Source organism: Spermophilus citellus (genome assembly GCF_964194105.1).
Source record: "Spermophilus citellus genome assembly, chromosome: 2".
In the NCBI taxonomy this organism is placed as follows: domain Eukaryota; kingdom Metazoa; phylum Chordata; class Mammalia; order Rodentia; family Sciuridae; genus Spermophilus; species Spermophilus citellus.
In genome coordinates, this window is record NC_138183.1 from 83,679,524 (window position 1) to 83,704,205 (window position 24,682).

The 24,682-nt window shown below is 36.9% G+C and overlaps 1 protein-coding gene across 9 annotated transcripts in view; it reads left to right on the top strand.

The window, feature by feature from the left end:
• Positions 1-24,682, top strand: part of TLE4 (TLE family member 4, transcriptional corepressor) — a 143,251-nt gene that overhangs the window by 31,687 nt on the left and 86,882 nt on the right. For 5 of the 9 annotated variants that reach the window (XM_081281002.1, XM_081281003.1, XM_081281010.1 and 2 more), the window contains exons 5-6: positions 8,953-9,015; positions 23,239-23,313. In XM_081281002.1, coding sequence (XP_081137128.1) covers positions 8,953-9,015; positions 23,239-23,313 — 138 coding nt within the window. The remainder of the gene's footprint in view (positions 1-8,952; positions 9,016-23,238; positions 23,314-24,682) is intronic. The other 4 variants (XM_081281006.1, XM_081281007.1, XM_081281008.1 and 1 more) reach the window with 1 other exon arrangement.

Here is a 24,682-nt window from a genome sequence, read left to right on the forward strand (position 1 = left end):
ATTGATTGTGATATTGAGTTCTATAGTTTCTTTATTCAACTTTTGTTTGGAGGATCTGTCCAATGGTAAGAGAGGTGTGTTGAAGTCACCCATGATTATTGTGTTGTGGTCTATTTGATTCTTGAACTTGAGGAGAGTTTGTTTTATGAACGTCGCAGCGCCATTATTTGGTGCATAAATATTGATAATTGTTATGTCTTGTTGGTGAATGGTTCCTTTTAACAGTATATAATGTCATTCCTTATCCCTTTTGATTAACTTAGTCTTGAAGTCGATTTTATTCGATATGAGAATGGGCACCCCTGCTTGCTTACGAGGACCGTGTGCGTGGTATATTTTTTCCCAACCTTTTACCTTGAGCCTGTGTATGTCTTTTCCAATCAGATGTGTCTCCTGGAGGCAGCATATTGTTGGATTTGTTTTTTTAATCCATGATGCCAGCCTATGTCGCTTTATTGGAGAGTTTAAGCCATTAACATTCAGAGTTACTATTGATATATGGTTTGTACTTCCTGCCATGTTTGATTATTTATCTCTTTTTTTTTTTTTTCTAATTTAGTTTGTTTCTCCATGATTAGCTTTCCCCCCATCCTCTGTCTTTACCGAGGCACTTCCCGCTGATGGTTTTGGTTATTGTTTTTCAGTTCTTCCTCGTGTAGATTTTTGCTCAAGACACTTTGCAATGCTGGTTTTCTGGCTACAAATTCTTTTAGCTTTTGTTTATCATGAAAGATTTTTATTTCGTTGTCGTATCTGAAGCTTAATTTTGCTGGATACAGAATTCTTGGTTGGCATGCATTGTCTTTCAGTGTTTGAAATACGTTGTTCCAGGATCTTCTCGCTTTCAGCGTCTGTGATGAAAAATCCGTTGTTAACCTTATTGGTTTACCCCTAAATGTAATCTGCCTCTTTTCTCTTGTAGCTTTTAATATTTTCTCTTTGTTCTGTATATTGGATAGCTTCATAACAATGTGTCTTGGCGTTGGTCTACTGTGATTTTGTGTGCTCCGTGTCCTGTATGCATCTACAATTTGTATATCTGTTTCCTTTTTTATTTCTGGAAAGTTTTCTGTAATTATTTCATTCAGCAAGTTACTCATTCCCTTGGCATGAATCTCAGTGCCTTCCTCTATCCCGATGACTCGTAAGTTTGGTTTTTTTAAGTTATTCCAAATCTCTTGGATGTTTTTCTCGTGATTTTTTACCAGCCTATCTGAGTTGGCTAGACTCTTTTCAAGATGATATATTTTGTCTTCATTATCTGATGTTCTGGCTTCTACTTGCTCCACTCTGTTAGTGATACTCTCGATTGAGTTTTTAATTTGGTTTATCGTTTCCTTCATTTCTAGAATTATTGTTTGATTTTTTTATAATATCTATCTCCTGATAAAGATGCTTAACTTCTTCTTTTATCTGTTTATGTAATTCATTTTCAATGTGATCTTTAAGGTTCCTTTCCATCTGTCTAAGGTGTTCCTTGAGTTCTTTATATGGCCATTTTTCTGATGACTCCGGGTCCTCCTGAATATTTAGGCTGTCCTTCATTGTTTGTACTCCTTTTCTTCCTTGCTTTTTTATGCTCATGATACTTCTTGTTCTGTTTGACTGCTGAGTTACTGTTTACTCTTATAAATTTATTTGATGCTTGGGAGGAGAGGTATTAGAAGGGAAGGGAAGAAGTCACTAAAGAGAGTGAGTGTAGGCAGGTAGAATTCAAGAAAGGGGGAATAAGAAAATTGAAAAAAAATGAAAAGACAAAAGAAAAAAAGTGAAAAGAAAGAAAGAAAAATGAAAAAATAAAAATTTATAATGATAATAAACAAATGGAAATTAAAGTTTAAAAAATAATAGTAATATAATAGAATAAAAAGAATTTAAAAAATTGAAAGCATTAATAAGAAAGTGAAGAACAACAACAACATCAACAACAAAAAGTGAAAATAAAATAAAAAAAAATACCAATAATAATCATTAAAAAAATAATAATAATAAATGCAGTCATAGAGCTCAATTAACTTCTCTTCCAGTAGGTGGGAACTGGGCCAGGCTTCTCTTCTTGATGGGTGGGAACCAATCACTGTTCCTTAGCTTTTCTTCCCAGACTCTGTGGGTCTCCAATCCTGAGTGCCTAGGGCCTTCTCTTGTGGTTCCTCAAGCCAGGTCCCGCTCACCTGTGAAGCTCGCCACAATACTGGCTACACGCCGGGTCTGCTGCTCCTGGGAGCCCTGTTTCCATGGATGCCTTACCACACCCTTTCTGTTTGCCTCCCTCAGACCCTAAGTTTGTAGGGCTTGGGGCTGAGGACCCCCAGCGAATTTGTTTGCCCTCAGGTAGCAACTCCCCTGGTAGCTGGTGCAAGGGACCTCTGTTGTCAGCAGAGGGATACCCTGGGTCTGACTATCGTGCTCAGTTGGCTTTTACCTCTGTGAGTTCAGGTGGGCCGACTAGTTATTTCAGCGGGATCGTTAGTGCTGAGTCACGAGAAGCAGGCGAACCAGAACTAGAATGCAGCCCAATCCGGGCTCGGTGTGTTTTGAGAGGGGCAGACTGTTTGCCCGGGATCCCCTTCAGCTCAACAGTGCCTAGTGGTCCTGAGCGAACAGTATTTTGACAGTTTACTTCTCCCTATGCTCGCGCAGCTGAAGGGGTTAGAGACTTGATCTCTCCGCGTCCGCTGCCATATTGGATCACTTAGATTTTAAATTGTCACTCATCAGCTGTTCCATTTAATTCGGCAGCTCACTCGTGCGGTGAAGAGTCTGCTCTATGGTGCTCCGCGGGAAGCGGCGGCGGTGGCGCGGTGGCGGCCCAGCTGTGGCCTTCGGGACCCCCGGGGAGGGGGTGCGGGCTGGGGGAGGGGAGGCAGCACCTCAGGGCCCGCGCCGGCCGGGTACTGGGCACGCGGGAGAGCGGGCGGGGTGGGGGAAAGAAATTGAGATCTAGATTTAGGGACTGAGCGTGGGAGGAGAGACGGCGGAGGAGAAGCAAAGCGGAAAGGCGGAGAGGAGAAGGAGAAGGGGCCGAGGGAGCTGGGCAGCTCGGGGGCTGCAGCCTTACTGCTTGCGCTGAAGTTGTGATGGACTCACTCCACCTTGGCTGGAGTCGTGGCAGATTCACTCCACCTAGGCCCCTTTCATGACACCGTCCTGAGTCTTTGTCGACAGATCTCCTTTAATGATCTTTACTTCATCTTTTAAGACCGGCAACATACGCTGTGGGCGCAGCGGCGCCTAGACTGATTTTTTTAAAAATGTATTGTTATGCTTGAATTTGGGACCCCCAAAAGACCACCAGAGACCAAGATCCGATGTAAGCAGCAAAAGAGGTGTTTATTGCGAGCTAGCTTGGTCCTCCGCGCATACACAGCAACAGGTGATGCCGAGAGGCCCCAAGCCCAGAATTTGCAGTAGTTTTATACATTCTTTGGAGAAGTCAGGGACCTCCACATACATCATAGCGTCTCTTAGCAAATCATCACACACCACGGGAAAATCAAATAACAACTCTAAAACATGATTAGCGTATCAAGTGGTGGGAAAGAATCTGGAAAGAATTATTGGTTAGTTCAAAGGGTTGTACTTAAAATTGATTGGTTTAAATTATGAGGATGTCGCAAGGGGGGTACGTGCCAAACTGCAGGGCTTCTAGTTTAGATATTGGTCACCACACCTAGGTGGGGGCCATCTGGAATTTCAAATATTTCGATATCTTGGCCTATCTTAGGTGATCACCATCTGCGGCTTTTCCTAGAACTGTTTCCACAGAGCTTTTCTGTGGTATTTTCCTGACTTTAGGACTACAGTAGGTCAGAGGTTAAGTTTCAGAGCAAAATGAGGTCCCAAGTAGAATGAGATTGCTTAGGTCTTTCAGTATAAAATTTGTTTTATAAAGTTTAAGTTTGATGGCAAGGTAAATATTGAGTTTTTAGTTGTGTTAGCTTGCTTTTGCCATAACAAAACACCTGAGATAATTAACTTAAAAGAGGAAAGGTTGGTTTTTGGCTCAGAGTGTTGGAGGTTTTAGTACAGGATTGGCTCTGTGGGTTTTGGGCCTATTCAAGGCAATATATCATGGTGGGAATCACATGGTGGAATAAAACTGCTTACTTATGGATTCTAGGAAGTTAAAAAAAAAAAAAAAAGGAAAGTTCAGGGTCCCAGTATCCCCTTATCTCCTTCTAGGGCATGTCTCCAGTGACCTAACTTCTGTCCTGTAGGCCCTGCCTCTTTAAGATTTCACTACTTCTGGATAGCTCCACAGGTTGGTAACCAGACCAAGCCTTTAACACATGGGCCTTTGGGGAACACTTATCCAAACCATAGCATCAGTTTAGAGTAATATTACTACTTGAATATTTTCCCTTATTTCTAGTCTGGACTTTTAGGAAAGAATGAATTTATTAGTACTCTGATTAATAATCTAGGGTTAGGCAAGATTAGTTTTCAAAGATGCATAGGTTCTTCAGAAAGATTGGAATAAATCAAGATAATTTATTTTTCTGGTGAAATAAATTTTAAAAATGTTAGAGAGTTCTTCAGAGGTGAAGTATGGGAGAAGGTTGCAAAATTTATTTGTGCTTATTCCAAAAAGGATTTCAGGCAGGGTGAGTAGGAATTTTTTTATTTTTTAAGTGATTATATATACTGGGTGAGTGTATATTTTTGATAAACATTTAATAAAAAGATTAATCTTTTAAAATTTTTTTGGCAAAGAAACCTACTATAGAATATAAATTAATGGTAGAATGTTATTTGTCAAAAGTGTTTTCCTTAAATTGTATTTGCTCTTTTTTTTTAAGCTGACTGCTGAAATGGTTTCCTAATAATGCTTTATTATTGATTTATTTCAACAGTACATATTTAGAAATGTTGTTCCTGTTTCAACAAGAGTCTAAAAACTTTATGAAACATTTTTTAAACAGATATTTGGTGTTTTTTTGTTCAATTTTTGGGGATTGAACTCGGAGGTGCTTTATCACTAAGATACATTCCTAGCTCTTTTAAATTTTATTTTTGGACAGGGTCACCTTAAGTTCCCAAGGTTGACGTTGAACTTACTATTGTCCAGACTCAACCTCCTAAGTCACTGGAGTATAGGTGTGCATCACCATAATTTTTGGATATGTTTCTTTGATTGCTAAAATTGTATCATACTTTCTCTTAAGTTTATTATGTTATTTAAATAGGTTTTTTTTATAAAGAACATATATAGGTATAAATAATCGAAATAAAAATTAGGTTTTTATTATATCAGGTCCATGTGAGGGATTCTAATTGAATTCAGGTATAGTCTTGACTAGTTTTTTTGTTTTAAATAAGTAGTGTAATTTATAAGGGAAATATATATGTGATATTGTGTGCCTTACACTTTGTTACTTTTTAATCTGTTGAGCAGCATTCTTTTTGGTGCATGAGATTACTTTTTTTATAATGTAAGGTAGTTCATAAATTTTCCAATAATTCTTAAGTACTGGAGTATGAATAAAGAGGAATGAAATATTCTTCATGGTGTTTTCTCAGTTCATTACTGACTGGTCATGCTACTGTTCCACTGTCTGTCTTCACTTTTGAGTTAGCCTGTTGGCATTCATGTGCCAGGTGTTTAGTGAATGGCCAAAGGATTTTCATAGAATGCTTTTTGTTGTTGTTGTTACCTTTTCCTAAGATATTTTGTCCAAACTGAGTTTTTTGTTTGTTTTTAAACAGGGATGGTCATTTTTTTATATTCTTTTTATTGGAATATGATGTAAAGGTAGATAAGTAGAAAGAGAAGATAGAATGGTGGTGAGTTGAGGGTAGAAAACGTATCACTTTTTTTTCTTTTAAATGAATATATCTATAGATAGGGGAGGACATAATAGCATTGTCAAAAATTGGGAATATATTTGACAAAGTGTGACTGCCAAAATGAGTTTTTTGTTTATACTTGAACATAAACAATTATCCTTTCATTGAGGCCATTAATGCTATTTTGGACTACTATGAATCTAAAGGCAATAGTTTAGTAGTGTCCATAAAGCATTGAATACCATTATAACATCGAGTAACCCTAACAGCAGTTATGTCAGAATCTCTTCCTGTGTAAATGGGCTATCTGTGAATATACTTGCTCAGGGATGCATGACCCATATTACCTATAAATTTGATTGGAAACTACAGAGCTGGCATAGGCTGATGGATAGCAGATTAGAGCCCTGATTAACCATGTGATTCGAAGGCTGGGAATATATTGTCTAAGCAAGATTCATCAGATGCAATCAGAATTTCAAGTGGTCAGATGAAATTCAAATATGTGTTGTGGCTTTCCCTCCTTGGTTGCCTTTTTTTTTTTTTTTTAACTTCTCATTCCCCAAAGCTGAAAAATACTTCTTTGATGAATCTGCTCCTTACCCTAAAGCTGTCTGTCTGTTATTCATCAGAAAGCAGGTCGCAGTTCAGTGAGCAGAAGAAAAGATTTTAATAGAAGCTGTGCCAAGGGCTGTAATGCATCATTTTAGGGCCCTAATTACATTACAATGACAAATATCAATGGTGACAACAGCAATAACCTACATCCTTTAATGGCTGTGCTGGAAAAGGAGTTTGGGCCCCATGCCATTAGATTAGACTCAGTTTCAAAACATAGGCCATTAGAAGTGTGTGTCCACAGTATTATTGGCTGATCGCTGAAGCCCAGTGGAAAGGCTTGTAAATAAATGATGCCTCCCTAAAGCTGGGTCCTGTGGGACAAAAGAGGCAAAATTAGATGACCATGCAAGCAGCAGTGTTTCCGAGGCAACTTTAGCTTTCAAAGTGAGGAATGACCTGCTTAATTTTATGAAATCACACACACATCTCACCCCACCCCCCACTGCCAATTAGCCTGACTATGAAAATCCATTGGCATGACAACTTAAATAAATTAAGAAAGTCTTTTAAATACAAGAAGACCTTTAAAGGAAAAGTTCCTTCTTTTTTCTTTTGTTTTGTTTTGTATATATGTTAACATATATGTTTTAGGTTTTTCGCTTTTTTATACTGTTTTTAAGAAAATGTAGAATTTTTCTTTAAATAGTTGGTCAGACTTAAAATAACCTAGATCTAAACTTAAGGAACCAAATACCTTTTTGGTCTTTATTTTGCCAAATGAGTAAGTTTCTTGAGTAGATTTTATTGTCTAGGTTATGTAGGCAGACTAAAGAACTCAGTTTTCTTGTGGGCCCACACATTTTTCAACCCTCCTAGCAAGGGACTATTTTATTTATGTAAACAACATAATGAGGAAAATATGCTTGGCAGATGGTTCTAAGCATTAGAATCATCAGTTTGGTCTGCCCCAAAGTGTCTCATTATCTTTTATTCTCTCCCCCTCCACCTTTCCCTACAAAAAGCTTAACAGCCAAATGCCTTTGAGATGTATTGCTTTCAGCCTTCTGACTGCCACTCTATTTTTTTAACTCACCCTGGAATTTCACCCCATATCCACTGTGGTATTTTTGTCCAGGTGGAGAGTGGTTTGGTGATTCCCATTGCATCTTTTCATGGTGGTTTAAGCATTCTTAAAGGATGGCTAAGTGCTCCATGGGGCTAGTGCAGTAAATTAAATCGGGTCAGCACAGTTGGGTCCTTATTCACTGCTGCTTATTGGAGTTGGGTTTTTGTCCATCCTTTTAGGAATGCAGGCCAAAGTGGAAAGCTTGCTTTGAAACTTCATGGTGAATTTGTGTTTTCTGTTGGCTGGCAAAGTTTTTAAGGTGTTGGCATTTAAAAAGATTGCATAGCTGCAAAGTCAAAAGGGTTACTGATGAAAGAAGGAAGCCTAGATTGCACAAGTAGAGTGTCACTGTCATTCTGGTAATGACTTAGCAGGAAAAAGAGCATTTTTGCCCTCTTATAAAATGAGGAACTGACCCTAGATGGAACCTATTTTAAGAATGTCTCAGGAATAGTAATTGGTTAAGGTTTTTTGGCTTTCAACGCTTCTTCCTCTCATATTCTGTACCCCATCAATAAAATATAAGCTATTTTGTATGTATGTCTAAAAAAACTATTTGCTAAATTAAACAACATATCATCCAAAAGTACAAATTAAGATGAACATTGCTTAAATTTGAGTAGCTTTTTATAAAAAACATGTAGTGGTAGTATTTTTCTGCTTCTTAAGCTTCTTGTCACATCATGTTGGTATGAGGTTTCTGTATTTACTAAAAGTGTTATAGAATAAATTCTGATTTCTGACAATCTTGGGACTTTTGCAGATGGACAGTAAGAAGATAAGGTTCCCAAGATTATTCCCTAGATATACTCTGATTACTTTCTGCCAAGTATAGTAAGATGTTAGCATGTTTCCAAACCTCTACCCACTGAATACCCTGATGGGACACATTTGGAAATTTTTACTGTGGTTGAAAGCATCTCATTCCTCAACAGTTTATAACTAAGAATCTGAATTAATCAAATTACTTGGTTGCTTGGGTACTACTCTTTGAGGAGGTTGGAAGTTTAGGTATAAAATCCCAGTGCTCCTGTTTAAAAGTAAAGGCCACAAATGTAGCAATCCAGTGAGTTAGTAATAGAAAGTGTTGGGTTGTAGGAAAGATGTTTATCATGTAAATGCTTAAAGACTTAGTTTTATGAGAAACATGAGAATGGGCAAGGATCATGATGAAGCTTTTGAAAACTGATTTCTACTAATGAAAATAAACTTTTTTATATTGCCTTGGTCTTTGAAGGTTAACTTTTAAGGTACATGCTGGTTAATAAATTGTGCTATTTATGTGGCACTGTTATCACTGCCTCCTTTTAATGGGCTTGCTGACAACAGTTTTCCTCTTAGGAAATAAATACTCAAGCCAGAATATAAAGTGTGTTTTAATATCATCCTGTTAGTATTTCAAGAATTGGTAATCAGCTGACTCTTCTCTTTATTGCTATCCTCTTTTTAAAATTTTATTTTTATTTTTTATTTTGCAGGCAGAGATTGTCAAGAGGCTGAATGCTATCTGTGCACAAGTCATTCCTTTTCTGTCCCAAGAGGTAAGGTAGTTGATTTTAGGCACTGGACTAGAAGTTGGCATTTTAGTGATTCTTTAAAGAAGACATTGTGGAACTGACTCTGGCCTTGCCAGTCTCTTAGTATTTGTATTTCACATTTCTAAGATACGGTGTTCTCGTTCCAACTTCTATACCTTATTAAAATTCAATGGAGTATAATTTAAATGTGTTTATATAATGTGATATTTTCTAATGTGCTAAGTAAAATTCAATTGTTAAAATATTTTGCTGTCATTATATGATGTAGTGTTTCTCAAAATTATGCTTGTTTATCATAATGGCATCTAATAGGAAAGATCGAAAAATTGCCAGGAAGACAAGAGCTTGTTCTACCTTCCTTGTCACTAGCCATTAAGAGTCTTTACAAGACATATCAAACGGAAAGGCTTCACATAGTAAACAAATGAATGTAACTTTTGGCTAGCTGTTTTTAAAAAGTTACTTATTCTTACCTAAGTCTTTATATTATCTGTGTATCTGGGAAAAGATATTCAAGATGGACTCAATGGACTAGTTTCTCAGAGTGCCACTTTCATCAAAATTAGGTTTTGTTTAAGGGGCCTTCACACATTGCCAAGACCTGGCATGTGGCTCACTAGTTGTGTCTTGTTCCTGACCATTAGGGGAAGTGCACATTATTGACAGATACACATACATTGGAATGAGGAGGTGCATTTCTAGAGCTTGGTCCCTTCCTTGTGGCATCCTCTACCTTCTCTTTCTGTCTTTGCTTGCTTGCTTTTGGTAGTTTTAAAGTTTAGGTGAGAGTATTGGAAAGAGATGATTTTTGCTTCTGGATAACTTAACCTTCCTTTCCTTGAGTAAGATGAGCTATAAGGAGGAAGAACTACTAACAGAGTACCCTGCATGCTTTGTTTTGGGGGCTCAGAAGGTATTGAGCACATTGCTTCCACTTTTTCAGTTGTGTCAGCCTGTTGTGTCATTGCTTTTCAGAAGAGCTGTTCATCCACCTGCCTACTAGTGGCCATGTGCTGATGTTAGCATTAACATTATTTGAGCATGCATGTGTGTTGTGGATATATGGATTGCTATTTGTGACTTCTTTTTTGGTCTGAACTGGGTTGGACATCAAAACCATGAGTATCCTTAATTGAGCATATATTGGGAAAGGGCACACATATTTACAGCCTTACCTAACCTCAAGAATCTTCTGGATCACAAAAAGCAAAGGCTCTATTGCCTTTTTTCCCTTGTTGCTGTGGCCACAAAACTATCACCAGTCATATCCCAATTTACCTATTTTTACTTAGGGTTTTCTTGTGTTTGGATTAGATGGCAAGTTAGTAAGAGTTGTTGCATATTTTGGATTTCTTTAGGAAAGCCAACTACCATTTACTTGATTCATAGTAGTATGTATTTCTTTAAGCAGCTCAGCTTTATGAAGATAGAAGTAGGAAGCATGTGTGATCCAGGGAACTGTAACCAGGATGGAATTTCATACCCCAAGGCAGCAGGAAAAAGTTAGAATTATCCCCAGGGTGGTATTAGACTAGGCCTCTGCAGGTACAGACCCCTATGTATAATTACTGAAACAGCTTTGGTTTCCATGGCATTTCTGCAGGATATGTGGATTATGTTCAGAAATGGAAGGAGGTCTTGGGGGTTGGTGGAGCTGATTTGCCAGTAAGTTGTTTTCCCACATGAGTTATATGGTTTGTGTGAGCAAGCCCAATAGGAATGGAATGTGTAATGGTAGTGGTGCTGAGCAAGACTGGACTGGAATTAATTGGCCAAGGAAGTTGTACCTGTACAGGAAAACGTAGGGAAATATACTGGTAACTCTTTTGTTCTTCAGACTAGGAGAGTAGGTGTCATATTCTGACCATTTATTTATTTCCCCAATGCTTTGACATTTCTTGGTTGAAATCTTTAATTCATATGTAATGTCCTGTGTCAGGATTTCCTAAATCTTCATTCTGTGCATAACTTTTCTTCTTTTTTCTTTGTATTTAATTTGCTCTTTTTCTAGTTCCTTAGATGTATGTATATTTTTAAATATGTGGGCTACAAATGTTTTTGCTGCTGTCAAATCTGGTCCTCTCTGATGTTTTGTGTCTGAACATTGCCCACCTTGTTTCATTTTCAGGGCATTCTGTGAGCATTAGACTCCTCAATTCTTCCCTGAGGCCAGATGGACTGTAATCTGGAGGGAGTGGGGGAGGCAGGTTATTAGAGGAAGATGAATTCTATTTCCTGTCTCTTCAGAGGCATGGAAAATCACTCTTGCATGGCTGCAGGCGTCACTCAGTGCCAGGACTGAAGGCTCTTAATCTGATCTTTTAACACCGGCTCTCTGTGTGACAGTTTCACTGCCAAAACAGCAGCTGTGGCATTAGAATTTATTTTAAAATGTTTTTATTTAAAAATTAAATGATCTATTTAGAAAATAGAAAAACATTCTCTGAAGACTAGTGCATAAGCTATAGGACAGTGGTAAGTGGGATTTTGAGCTCCTAAAAGTCAGGCTTTTGGGAGTTTGACAGGAACAAGAGGTAAATTTACATCTAGGTGAAATCTGTTTTTAATTAAGCCCCCAAATGCTGATTAATGTACCTGCTCAGTATTGTTTGTTTGTGGTTTACCATATTCTTTAGATTTGTGTGTATGTGTGTGTGTAGCGTATGAAATGACTACTGTTAAATAAACTTAGTTTTTTAAGACTTTTTTCTTCAGATGTGTAATTGTAGCTCAAAAGTAGTTGACCAAGGTGTCTATATATAAAAATCACAGAAAAATTTTTTTTATTAAATTTCACTATAATGTTAAAAAATTATAGCCAATATATATATTTTAATGTTGTACTGTTGCACCTTACATATAACTACTTTCAAAGTCCTAGTTCTAGGCATTACACAAAAGATATTACTAACTCTTGTCATTAAAAATGAAGATCCATCACTTAAAATTTCACAGTATTTCTAATATCAGAATTTAGAGAAACCTTACCTCATCTGTCTGAAGCTGTTCTTTTCTCCACTTACTTTTGGCTGTTAGGAATGGGTAAGATATATTCTTCTGTTTGTCAATTTTTTTTCTTAAAAAGGCACCTGTCAAGGTAGTAAGTATGGGAAGCTTTTCTCTTAAGTTGGGTCTCATTAGCAGGAGAACTATAAATAATCAAGTTGGCATTTCCATAAACAAGAAATGTGGGGATGAAGTCAGTCAGATCTGGGTCAAGTTCTGGTCTCTTAAATTGGATGGCTTACTCTTTTAACTAAGCTAAGCTGTGTGACCTTTAGCAAGTGATTTGCCTAAGTCTCGGTTTCCTCATCTATAGGATGACATTAATAATATCATGGAATGCATTCAGTGACTGTGAGGATTACTTGGGATTATACCTGAGCAGTTTAGCACATAGAAAGCACCACTTGCTACAGCAAGTCTTCACTGCTACAGCAAGTTTTCACTGCCACAGTAGTACTGGCTGTGGCAGTGAAGACAGAGCTCTTAGTTCCTTTTGGGAGTACCTGGAACCAGCCCTCCCTCCCCATTTTGGAAGAATATGAGTTGGTTATCTTCCTTTTTAATATCCTTTTTTTTAACTTTTTTTTTTTTTTAAGTTGTCAGTGGACCTTTAGTTTGTTTATATGTGGTGCTGAGAATTGAACCTGGTGCCTCACACATGCTAGGCAAGTGCCCTGAGCCACAACCCCAGCCCTAGTATTCTTCTTTTAGAGGGAAAAAGTAAAAGTGACTCCAGGATCTGAACAAGCTGAAAATCTCAGTGTAGTTTCATTAGTGATTTCAAGATATAGCTTGTAGACCCTTAGTCCTTTTGGGTCCTCAGCAAAATTTGAGAATGCCAGTAAATATTGTCTTGGCCACCCCCACCCCATTCAAGGAACATACCTTTAAGGTGATTCTAATGTGGATTGAAAACTCTACATCACGATGGCACCACACACCATGGCAGTAGGGACAGCATTTCAACTGATTTGAAATTGGATCAGTTGTGCCATTTACTGGCTTTGTGTTAGGAAGTTTGATCTCTTCAAGCCTTAATATTTCAATGGAATGAGGAGAATAAACCCCATCTTTATAATGTATATTATAGTTTTAATGTTAAGTACCTGGCATAGTAAATACCCTCTTTTCTGCCTTCCTTTCCTATTGTACTTTCAGGGAATTGGATTCTATTCCAAGTTATTTTGGTCCTAAGACATTGGAGAGGAAGAACTTAGTAAAAACTGAGAAGCTCAAGGTAATCTTCCAGAATGAGGTGGCTATTGGTCTTCCTGGGAAGTTTGCTAGGTCTTGCAGCTCCAGCAGTAGGCAGTTAACTTTATTACAGATCCAACTTGAAGAAAGAAGGGAATTTTTTTTTTTTTTTGTAAGTCAGTGTTTGTACTAACATTAATTTAAGTTAAATATTGGGCACATTATTTGCAGTTCTGTTTTAGGGGACAGTTGTTTTTTTGGATACTCCTTTTTCTTTATAAGGTTCATTGTTGAGACAGACAGGGTATGTGTGTTCCGTATAGTTGAAAGTCTTTTCCTCAAGATATAGTAGTGTTTTTCAGAAACTTGTGGCCCTGATTAAAAAGTTATAGAATTCATTGGAAGAGCTATATTATGTGAGAAACAGTGTGATAAGAACCTGAAGTTAGGGAAACTCAGGAGCAAATCCTGGCTGGGCCACTTGCTTCCTTTGTGACGTTGATCAGAATACTTAGTTTTTCTGGGCCACAGTTTCCTCATCCTTGTATAGGGATGCCACATAATAGGGTTGTTATATGTGGTTTAGTGATAACGTGAAGGACCTGGCTGGATATTTGGCTGCTTTGACAGAGATCAAAGGAATAGTAGTTAATCGAGATAAAAACTTGTTTCTCTTTCTCGTAACAGTTGGCCTAGAAGCACCTATGGCTCATATGGCAATTCTAAGATTTTTGAACTCATTTGGCAATTCTAGGACGTTGTTAACTCAAGTTTTGTGTTGATGTTCATTGTCCCTAACATCACATGTCCTGCCTCAGCCAACAGGAAGAAGAAAGGAGGAAAGGGCATATTCCTTTTAAGGGCATGATGTGAAAGATCCTCTCATTTCTTGACCCCTGGCAATGTTCAATACCTTGATTATCTATCTACAACCAGCTGCAAGGACACTTGGAAATTTAGTCTTAACTGAGTAACTGATATATCTACCTAAAACTTAAGAAAAAGGGTCTTAGGAGACAACTAAAAAACTTCTACACACAGTGGTATGCACAAAATGAAAGTAATGGTGATTGTTACTGTCATTGTTAATGGTGTTACATGATAAACACTAACTTTTTAGCACAACTCATAAGATGTAAAATAATGCATAGTTCTTTTTATAGAAGACTCGTCCATACTTGAGTCTTTTATAGAAGACTCTCCGTTCTTGGAGAAGAATCATCCATCAGATATTATTTATCATTCATATATTTACAGAGGATAGAAAGGAAACCACATGAATAGTTATGGGCTGTCTTAACAACCCACGGAGCCTATATAACTGTTCATGTTTGTGCCCATTAGAAAAAAGGAGAAGAAGAATGTACTAAGATCCTTGAAAGATATTTCTCAGTTGAAGAGTAGATTATAGTAAATCACACATGGCCAGCTATATTGTAGTAGATTTGCTGGAAGTAAATTGCTAGTTGATAGAGAAATTGCTAAGGAAATCTCTCCTCATTTGAGGTCTTTCTTTCCTCGTGTGTGTGTAGGTGTATTTTAGTTGTAGTTGGACACAATACCTTTATTTTATGTATTTAAATTTTTATATGGTGCTGAGGATCAAACCCAGCCCCTTGTACATGCTAAGCAAGCGCTTTGCCACTGAGCCACAACCCCAGCCCTCACATGTATTTCTTTGTAAATATACATTGTCCTTGAACTACAGACAATGGATTCAGATTTTTGACCATTGCCTTTCCCAAGAAATCATTGTCATTCTTGACTTTGTGGATTTTATGATGTCTTAGAAAAATTATCTCAGGTTTATTGTTTTGCAGAGTAAAGTTTATCCACTTTAATGGCTTGGGCCATAGACCATTTTGATGCTACAGCTTGAAGTAACCTGACATATATCTATTTTTGCTGGAGAGAATAAAAAACAGAAAATGGTTTCTTACCTCCAGTGGCTTGTCTTTTGTTGTTGTTGTTGTTCTGGGGATTGAATCCAGGGGTGCAATACCACTGAGCTACACCTCCAGCCCTTTTTTATTTTTTATATTGAGGCAGGTTATCACTAATTTGCTTAGGGCTTATTGTTGATGAGACTGGCCTTGAACTTGTGATCCTCCTGCCTTAGCCTCCCAAGTCGCTGGAATTACAGGCCTGCACTACCAAGCCTGGCTCCAGTGATTTCTTAATTTCTGTTTCTTAAATCCATTGGTCCTTGTTACTCTTAAGAAATGGCCTTCATTTTTAACCTTGCCATCAACTTGTGTGTAGTCATTCAGCAGTAGGGAGGGTGGACATCTGCCCCCTTCCTTACTCCTTTAATTCCATAGCTGGTTTTTGTTGTTGTTGTTCTTTGAGTTACTTGAAACAGAAGTAGAGGGCTGGGGCTGTAGCTCAGCATTAGGGTACTTGTGTGAGGCACTGGGTTCAATCCTCAGTACCACATAAAAATAAATAAAGATATGTGCCCATCTACAATTTAAAAAAAGTTTTTAAAAATATTAAAAAACAAAAACAAACAGAAGTAGAACTGTTTAGGGCTGGTGGAGGAGCCCTGTAGGTTAGTCCTCACACTTACTGTGAGAGTGGATTTGGGAACTGAGATTATAAGAGAGCAGAGATGGTTTTTCCATGCATTTATTATTAGATACTTAGTTTAACAAATGAAACACAGGATTAAAATTATTCTGTTTAAACATTTAACAAGAGTTCTCTGATTATTATAATTTTTAGAATATAAAGGGAAATTAAGAGAAAAATTTCAGCCTATTTTAATTCTAATATTTATGTAGGGGAAAGGTAACATTCCAACTTGGATGTTTTCTTGTGCAACAGTAATTTTAACTTAGGATTTGTTTTTAGTGCCATTAGCTTCTCTAGTAAGTAGTACCAAATAGTGTGTATTCCCCCCCCCACCCCAAATTCTATTGTTTTGGGCATTCTATTATAGCATTTAATTGTAGAAAATAATACATGATGACCAAATAGTGATAATATGCACTTATTTGAATCACAATTATAGTAGATTAAAATTAAAATTGTCATACCAAATGATACATAAATTTCTGTTTTGAACATGCCATAAATTTGGTCCTTATAAAGTGATGGGAAACAAACTCCTCTACTGCCTTTTATGAGATACAGGTATATCTAAAGTGCTATTTGGGCAACTGAGTTAATATGGTACTGAGTTTCTCTGAGCCATGTTTTGCATATATAGAATAATTGTGAAATGGAAGTTAAAAAATGTCATCAGTCACTTTCACATTGTGCCTAGGGAGGAAATGAACAAAATACAGTGGTTACATGCACTGGTGGCAGTGCTATCACCTCATAATGGCACCAAGTTAACTCCTTTTACTGCTTGTAAACTTTGAAAAGAATCAATGATTTGTGATAACATAGTTTGATGTAGGTGAGCTTGGCTGAAATCATTGGAAATGCCCTGATAAGCATGTAGTGAAACCCCTAAGACCATCTTCAAAGAGTGTTCATTAAGTGCCAGCAGCCTGCATAGAGTGTGTCTGCTTCCCAGTTGGGGCCATTTTGTTGGTCTTGGCATAATGTGTTATGACAGCCCTGTATATCAAAAGAATGTCATCTTGAACAATACAGATGGATTAGGGCCTTAGAGGATTTATCCTGGTCCAGATTTCTAATTTTTACATTAGGTGTGGGCATGGGTAACCTTTCATTTAAAATAGTTTTTCCCTCATACTACTGAATCCACCATCGGAGAATGTAATTCTGTCCCATGTTTCATGGTTGACTAATTGGCTTACTTTACCAGATCCTGCAATTGAACAGTAATAGATCATTTGGTGGGACTGCTGTGATGGCATTACGGGTTTTTGGACCTCAGGAAGTGAAAGATGATTCTAGGAGGTAGAACTTATTTTCCTACAGGTTTTAAATGTAGGTCTCTGTCCAGAAGCAGCAGTGCCAACTTTTATCTGCACATGTGTCGAGAAATTAACATGTGTTTAAGAAACCAACCTATTTCTTTGACTTTTAGTTAGATAGTGATTGGATTATTATTACTGCTGAAACTGAACTTTAAAGTACTTTAAGTAGGAGCCCCATTGTCCAGTATAGTAGTGGTTATGTGGATTTAAATTAAATTTAAAGTATAATAAAACAAAACATTCATTTTCTCAGTTATACTAGCCACATTACAAGTACTCAGTGTAGCTAGTGGCTTCCATATTATTAGCACAAATAAAAAACATTTCCAAGTGCAGGAAGTTATCTTGGACAACACTGAACTTGTAGAGCTGATTTGACATGGCAGTGAAGAATACTCTGTCCCCCTTTGAAAATCAGAAGGCAAGTCCAAATGGTCAATTGGGAGAAGACTCTGGCAGCATATCTAATCCCATGTTCCACATCCAAAATTGTTTAGGGAACCCTGCATACACATTCATCCTCTCAAAGCTTTGTAGTTCTGAGAAGTCATACAGTTGACTAAAAGTTTGCCCAGTTAAACCTCTGGGTTGATTGGTGGTATTGTTGTTTTGTTTTGTTTTTTAATCTAATTTTTGTGATACTAACATTTCTTTGAACACTGTCTAGGACAGGCAGACTTTGGTGTTTGGGTTTGGGTTAACTGTAAAGCTGATTTGTGTCCCCCCAAAACCTTCAATATAGTTGCAGAAAAAAGCATAGTAGAATTTTAATCTGACTTCATTTGGATTTGATCTGCTCAGCACTACTTGGTGTATTGTGTTATAGTCATATCAAATCTCACTGGGAGGGTAGCTAAAAGAATGACTTCAGAGCCATTTGCACAGGGAAATGGTTGAGTGACCTGAGGATGTTTAATCTGAAAGAAAGGAAACCAAAAAAACATGCCTTATGCCATTTTCAGATACTCCAAGTATACTTGTCCCACTGAATCTTTTTTTTTTTTCTCTAAATTCTCCTCCATGATTCCGTGGTAATAAGTTATGGGGAGGTAGATTTCTACTCAGTATTAGATCTCATTAACTCAAAATAGAAAAAAAACTTGACCTTAAGATATAGTGAGTTCTTTTCCACAGGAGGTGTTCAGGCAGAGACTGACTGATAGCTGGTTAGAATGTGACAGAGGACATTCACCCACTGTATAGTAGTGGCCTTTAACCTGCGGTTGGTACTGGAATTCAACCATCCCAATTCCCTCACTCAGACAGCATTTAGAAGTCTGTGTGCATTTGAAAATAGACAGTCTTTTGTTTGTACTTGGTTGTTAACAATGCCTGGGGTACTACTGGCATCTGGGTCTCATGATCTCTAAAGCCCTTTGCAGTTCTGAGTTTCTATAAATGAGTAGCTTTTTATATATATGTGGTTAATGGTTTCTATTAGCTGGGAGGGTATTCAGTCCAATTTCAGACCCAAGTGTCTTTCACTCTAGAATATTGCATTCGTTCTAACTGTTCTCCAATCTGGTTTAACTCTGCCACTCAGCTTCTTTACTAATCCAAGATCCATCTTATTAACTGCAGAACTGATAGCACTCTACTGCTTAAATTTTTTTTTATAATATCTCATTCCTACCAAGATGAAGTCCAACTTCTTTTCATATTATGCAAAGCCCTTTACTGTTTGGCCTTATGTTGTAATTCTTCTCACCTTAGCCATTTCCCACTGATCTGTGGTTCTGTAGAGTATGCCGCTCTGTGTGCATGTCCTCAAGCTTTGCCCTTGTTGTTCTTTTTGCGTGTGTGTCTACATAAGAAGGCTCTACAAAATTCTAACCTGCCTGTCCCTCCACTCTGTCCCCCTACCTGTTCTCCTTCCACCATGCAGATACTCATTCTTTTGGGTGAAAGACACAAGCTTCCTTCTGTTTCAGGAACTTTACCCAGTCTTTTTCTTCTTTCTGAATTCTTTTTTCCTGTTTCTTCGTACACAGAACTGCAAATCCCTCAGTCTCTGTTGTCAAGTCAACTTTCTTAGGAGAATCTTCCTTAATCCCCAAGATTAGATTGATATTTCCTTGATAAATGATTGCACAGCGTCGTATAATTTTCTTATGGAATTTACTAGAGACTTTTTTTTTTTTTAGTATTATTAATCCATTGACTGTTTTTCATGGTAAACTTTAAACTGAGATCATCAAGATCTGATCTAGTTTGATATTGTAACCTCAGTGTCTACCACAGTGTGGTGCATGTTAGTGTTAGGTACTTAATAAATATTTGAATGAATGAATTAAAAAAAATGACTTTTTCCCCAAGAAGTAGGCTTGCCATTCTCTCTTAAAACCTTTGCTAGTATTTTATGTCTTATGTTACTATTATAAGATGTGTCCTGTGTCTATGAGTTCAATGAGAACCAGGACTGGTCTGTTTTGCTTTTACATCCCCACATGATAGAGATGTTAACTAATGTTAGTTATAAGAATCCTAGTTCATTTTATATCTGTGCCTTTACTATTTCTTCCTTAACTAAAACTTTTTCAATGGGGGGAGATTTTTCTTTTTTCTCTTTTTGCTTCTCTATTGTAATAGAGTTTTTTATTGCTATTTTAATACTGTAATATTACAGTATCACATCTTTTGTTAAGCACTAAAGTATTGACATGGCAGGTATTATCATTGTACTCTCTTCTGAGAACATACATCAAACATCTACTTTATACGTGCGAGTTCCATTCCTCATTAGGTAGATTTTGATGCAATCATCATGGACTTACATTGTTTTAGTCTCTTGTAGAAAAAAAAATACTTGAGTGAATGCTAAAAGTAATTTTATGATGAGGAAGTAAACAGGAAAGTGATTCAGTATACAGTTTATTTAACTGGCTGTTTTTCCTTCTTCCAGCCATCCTTATATTCTTTACATCACAGTATTTTTTAGAAAATTAGTTTTATTAAGGTATATTTACATGCCATAAAATTCACTAATCTTTTGTACAGTTCAGTAATTTTTCAGTAAGTTTATGAAGTTATATAGCTGTCACCACAATCTACTTTCTTTGTTTTAGGATTTAAAAAATCATAAATCACAATATATTAAAGAATACAAAAATTCGATATTTTTCATTTCCTTCAAATCCTGGTCAGTCCTCCCACCCCTACCACCTCTTACCCCTGCTTATTATTATGTCCTTGGTGACATTTTATTTGGTAGTGCTAGTGGGATGTTGTCACTTATATCTGTGTGAGCAGCTTGAGCAGTAAGAAAGGCAATAGGATTATTACCTTCTGCAGATTGGCTGGGACCAAAGTGGCTGTCATCACTTGTGGTGTGTTGGCAGGGGGGATAAGCAGGAAGTGGGACAGGAAATGTGATGAGGGTGGAGTAGAAAGAGAGGACAGATGGGGAAGGGGAAGAAAAGCAGAAAAGATGATAGACACAATGGGAAAGCCATCAGGGCTCTAAGAAGATGTGAAACACTTGATATATTTTCTGAGTCAGAGAACTTAACTATTGAAATCTGAGAATGGAAAAAAAAATGCTTGCTGGGTCAGCTTTTTGGGAATACTTCAGGCTTCTTTCTCAAGTGTTCATTTTTCTCTTTTGTGATGTTTTCACCTTCTTCCTGAGTTTTGATTTTCACACCTACCTCATGGGTGCTTCTTTAGTCTGTGGTGTCATATGTTTGCTGTGTGTTAGAGTGAGTAATGTCAGGGTGTTTCTGGCCCTTTCAGGGCACATGGAGGAGGGGCAGGGAGGCTTGTTTGCCTTAGGTAGCTTCAGTTCAAAGAGTCCTTAAATAGTGAATGATTCACTAATTGTGAGTAGAAATAAGGAAGTAGAATTCTGAACTACAGGTAAAGTATGGATGCCTTATTTTAGTCTATGGCTATTGCCATCAAAGAGGAGTTGAATCATGACTCTCATTGTCATTTTAACTTTCAAGCAGGTCTCATTGGTGAGAGTTTCTGGTTTTCTCAGAAAATATGCTTGGTGTTAAAGCCGAATCACAAAGATTCCCACTGTCTAAAGCGTCTCTGCCCATTTTAGCAATAGGAATCCAGTATATGAAGCAGGAGTTGAATAAACTTAATAGTAGAGATATCCTAAGTAGAGGTATTTTTCTTATCTCTTTCTCACGTAACTATTTTTTGAATGTTTAATAAAAAAAAATGTCAGTAAGATGGAGAAATGGCAGAGAAAGAGCTTAAAAATTTAAGTTGAGTGAATGAATACATGAATGGAATGAATGATATGCATGTTAGATGTCTGTACAAGTGATTCTGTGTTTCAGTTTCTAGCAAGTTTTAAGTACTGTTCTTGAATATCAGAAAGCAAAAGGTAGTAAATTGTGTAATAATTTCTATCCATAATTTCACGTTAGAGTATTAAGTAAATCTCAAGAGTTTTCTTACACATTGCCTTTTTTTCCACTAAGAAAACTGTCAGTTTTTGCTATTCCAAGAACCAGCTTGACTTTAATCATGAGCTCTGTGTCATAGTAAGTGCTTAATAAACACTGAACATGGTCAGTCTGAGTTTAGGGGAAGCTGATGTTACTATTAGTGGCCATTATATTTACTACTTCTCTATTCCTAGTTTTTTTTTTTCCCCACAGAATTTTCACTTTCTTCAGAGAAAGAAACAAATTATTCACATAGGCAAATATTTCATTAAAAGTAAGAGAATGAACAGAGATAACTGTAAGGGCTAGGATTGCTTTTTTTAAGTTCCTGTTTTGAAACTGAAACTCCTACAATTAAAAATATCAAAAGATCCCATTAAAAGCTTAAAATGCAATGATCCTAAAATATGATGTTTTCTTTGTTAGTAGTTATAAGCACAAAATACACATTTCTGCTGAGAAACCAAAAATGAAAACATTAATTATAGATAACTATTTAAGACAGTTTTCTTTCCTACTTTGCCTCGACATTCCCACTACACAGTTCATAGGTAGAAATTGTGGTCACCCTCATTAATCTCATTTGAGGGTTTTGAAATGGTTTTGAAATAGTTCAAGGGGAATTTCACACTTAATGGATAGCTCTTTGTATGTATAAAGCAGTATGATAGTTGAGCTTCATAGATTGACTTCAAATAAGTGAAGAAAGCTAAGTTTCTTGAGATCAGCCAAAACAAGACTCTTCCATAGAGGAGTGCTTGTTTCGTAGCACAGTCCTTTGGTTCTTCATTCATTAAATCTAGTTTAAAGAAGTAAAGAGACCTATTTTAGATCAAATTTGAGGCTGTAGATACTAGAATGCTCAAGTGCATTTAGTTGGAAATTATAATTATTTACATTTTAGAGGTAGTTGTATAAGCAGTTGTATATGTCCAGATGTGAGTGCCCCCTTGCAGAGACATCTGTACTACTTGATTTTTCTAATATTATGAAAGCTGCCAGTATCAGTTTTTGCCCATTATCTTTAGAACAGAATCATGACTTTTCCTGTACTATGCATCCTAGTTTTTAAAAATAAATAAATTTGTAGGTTTTAGTTTTTCTGTTGAATTTAAAAGAAATACCTGACAACCTTAAACTGAGTTTTTTTTTTATCTCTTATGTATGCAACACTTTATAACAAGGATTAAAACATGAACACATTTCACATTTCCAGAAGAAACATAAATGAATTCTAAATGACCTTCTAGTATTTAACAAATACCAGGAGGAGAAATACAAAAAGAAGGATATAATTAAATACAAAAAGTAGGATATAATTAAAAACTTTTTTAAAATTTTTTTTATTTCTGTAGATAGCAAAGAGAAAAGGGGATACTAAGAAAACGAGTGAGTTGGGTTCTATTTTTTAGTACTAGTGGAAGACATTGGTCAAAGTATATCACTGACTTGAAAGTGAAATTTAAACTGATTCTACCGCATATGGGGGGGAGCATCCTTCATAGGCATAGTCCAGATACCTGTGCTTGATTGTTCAGTTATTCCTAACCAGTCTGCACCCAGACATACCCTAGACATTTGGTCATCCATCACCCGGGCCTTGTGATTGGAAATCTGGAGGCCCCAAATGCTATTTTGCATGTAATTAAAGTTAGAGGACATGTTAGGAAAAGCTGTTCTGAGTAGAAAACAAATAATTGTATTCTGTTTCTGATCTTCATTTATAGCACCAGCAACAAGTGGTGCAGGCTGTGGAACGGGCCAAGCAGGTGACCATGGCAGAACTGAACGCCATCATTGGGGTACGTGGCCTTTCCATTTTAGCTCTGATCTTAGTATTTATCACCAGTTCTCTTGCTGTCTCTAAGTTTTGTTCCACCAAAGGGGCAAAAGGCAATAGTGACCACAGAGTGAAATTAAGCACTTTTCCTTAAATCTCATGTGAAATTTGATGGCCGCCTCAGAAACTTTGGATCACCTTCTCACCAATTTAAGTTGATGTTTCCGAAAATTCTCCCCTAAGGAGAGTGTTCTTTTTCATATTTCTTCCTTTTTGCATTCAGCTTCTGCTGCAGAGCTAGGCTAGGAAACAAAGATACAAATTACCCTGATGTTAAAATGATATGATTTCTTTTTATCTGTTCTCCAGTGATGTGGAGTGTCTTAAAATCATTTTTAGTAAAATGTATATTTTCACATCTCCCCTGCTACCTTTCCTTCCCTGTGATGAGTGGTTCTTGAGGGCTAGTGTCCATTTGTGGTACAAATAATAGATGAACTGCACTTTTTCGGAAAATCAGTGGCCTAGTTAGAAAATCATTCCTGGCAATGGTGATGTTATTGCTGCATAGAAATTCTGCTGCACTTCATGGGTTTGGGTAGTCACTTGAACTCCACTTACTTTTTTGTTTTCTCAAATTAAGGTAAAATAATCTGCTAAAATTTAGAAATAACAATAAAGGCAAGAAATCCTGGCTATAAAGTGTACTGTATACACCTCTGTGCAGATAGTAGAAGCAGTTCCTTACTTGAAGACACTATTACTGTACCTTCCTCTTTCTGCCCCTCCCAAATGCTTTCTTTTGTGAGTAGATTATACACAGTCTTCCCTCTTTTTTCCCTCAGTATATCAAACACACTTTGAAATGCTAATTATTCCATTTACTTTCATTAAAATTCAAATTGCTGAGTGAAGATGCAGATAAGGGTCGGCTGATAATCAATCTGAAGTGAAGATATTGCTCCAATTATGCCTCTGTCTTTTTAGAAGGAAATCAGAACTCTGGGATCATTGCCACTAGTGGGGGCGCAATAGTCTGATTGTAGTTTGTTTTTAATGGGCTATTTGGATCTCTATTTTGTGTCCCTCTGACCACAAGAAAAAAATGGTACCAAATTATCAGGCATAATAAATGGAAAAGAGTAACCTTTATTTCCTCTAAATGCCCCTTGGAAAAAAGGCTGCATCCGAACAAGCCACATAGAATCAGGAATAACATTTATCATATATTTTCTGTGTTAGGTGCAGTTAGGATAGGTATTAAGAGATGAAAACATTTCACAATTAGATTTTATTTCTTAAAACTCCAGAAAACAGCAGTGCTTGAGCTTAATTGTTGAGGACATTTTTTAAAATTAAGTATATATGTATACACCAACTATGCTTGCATG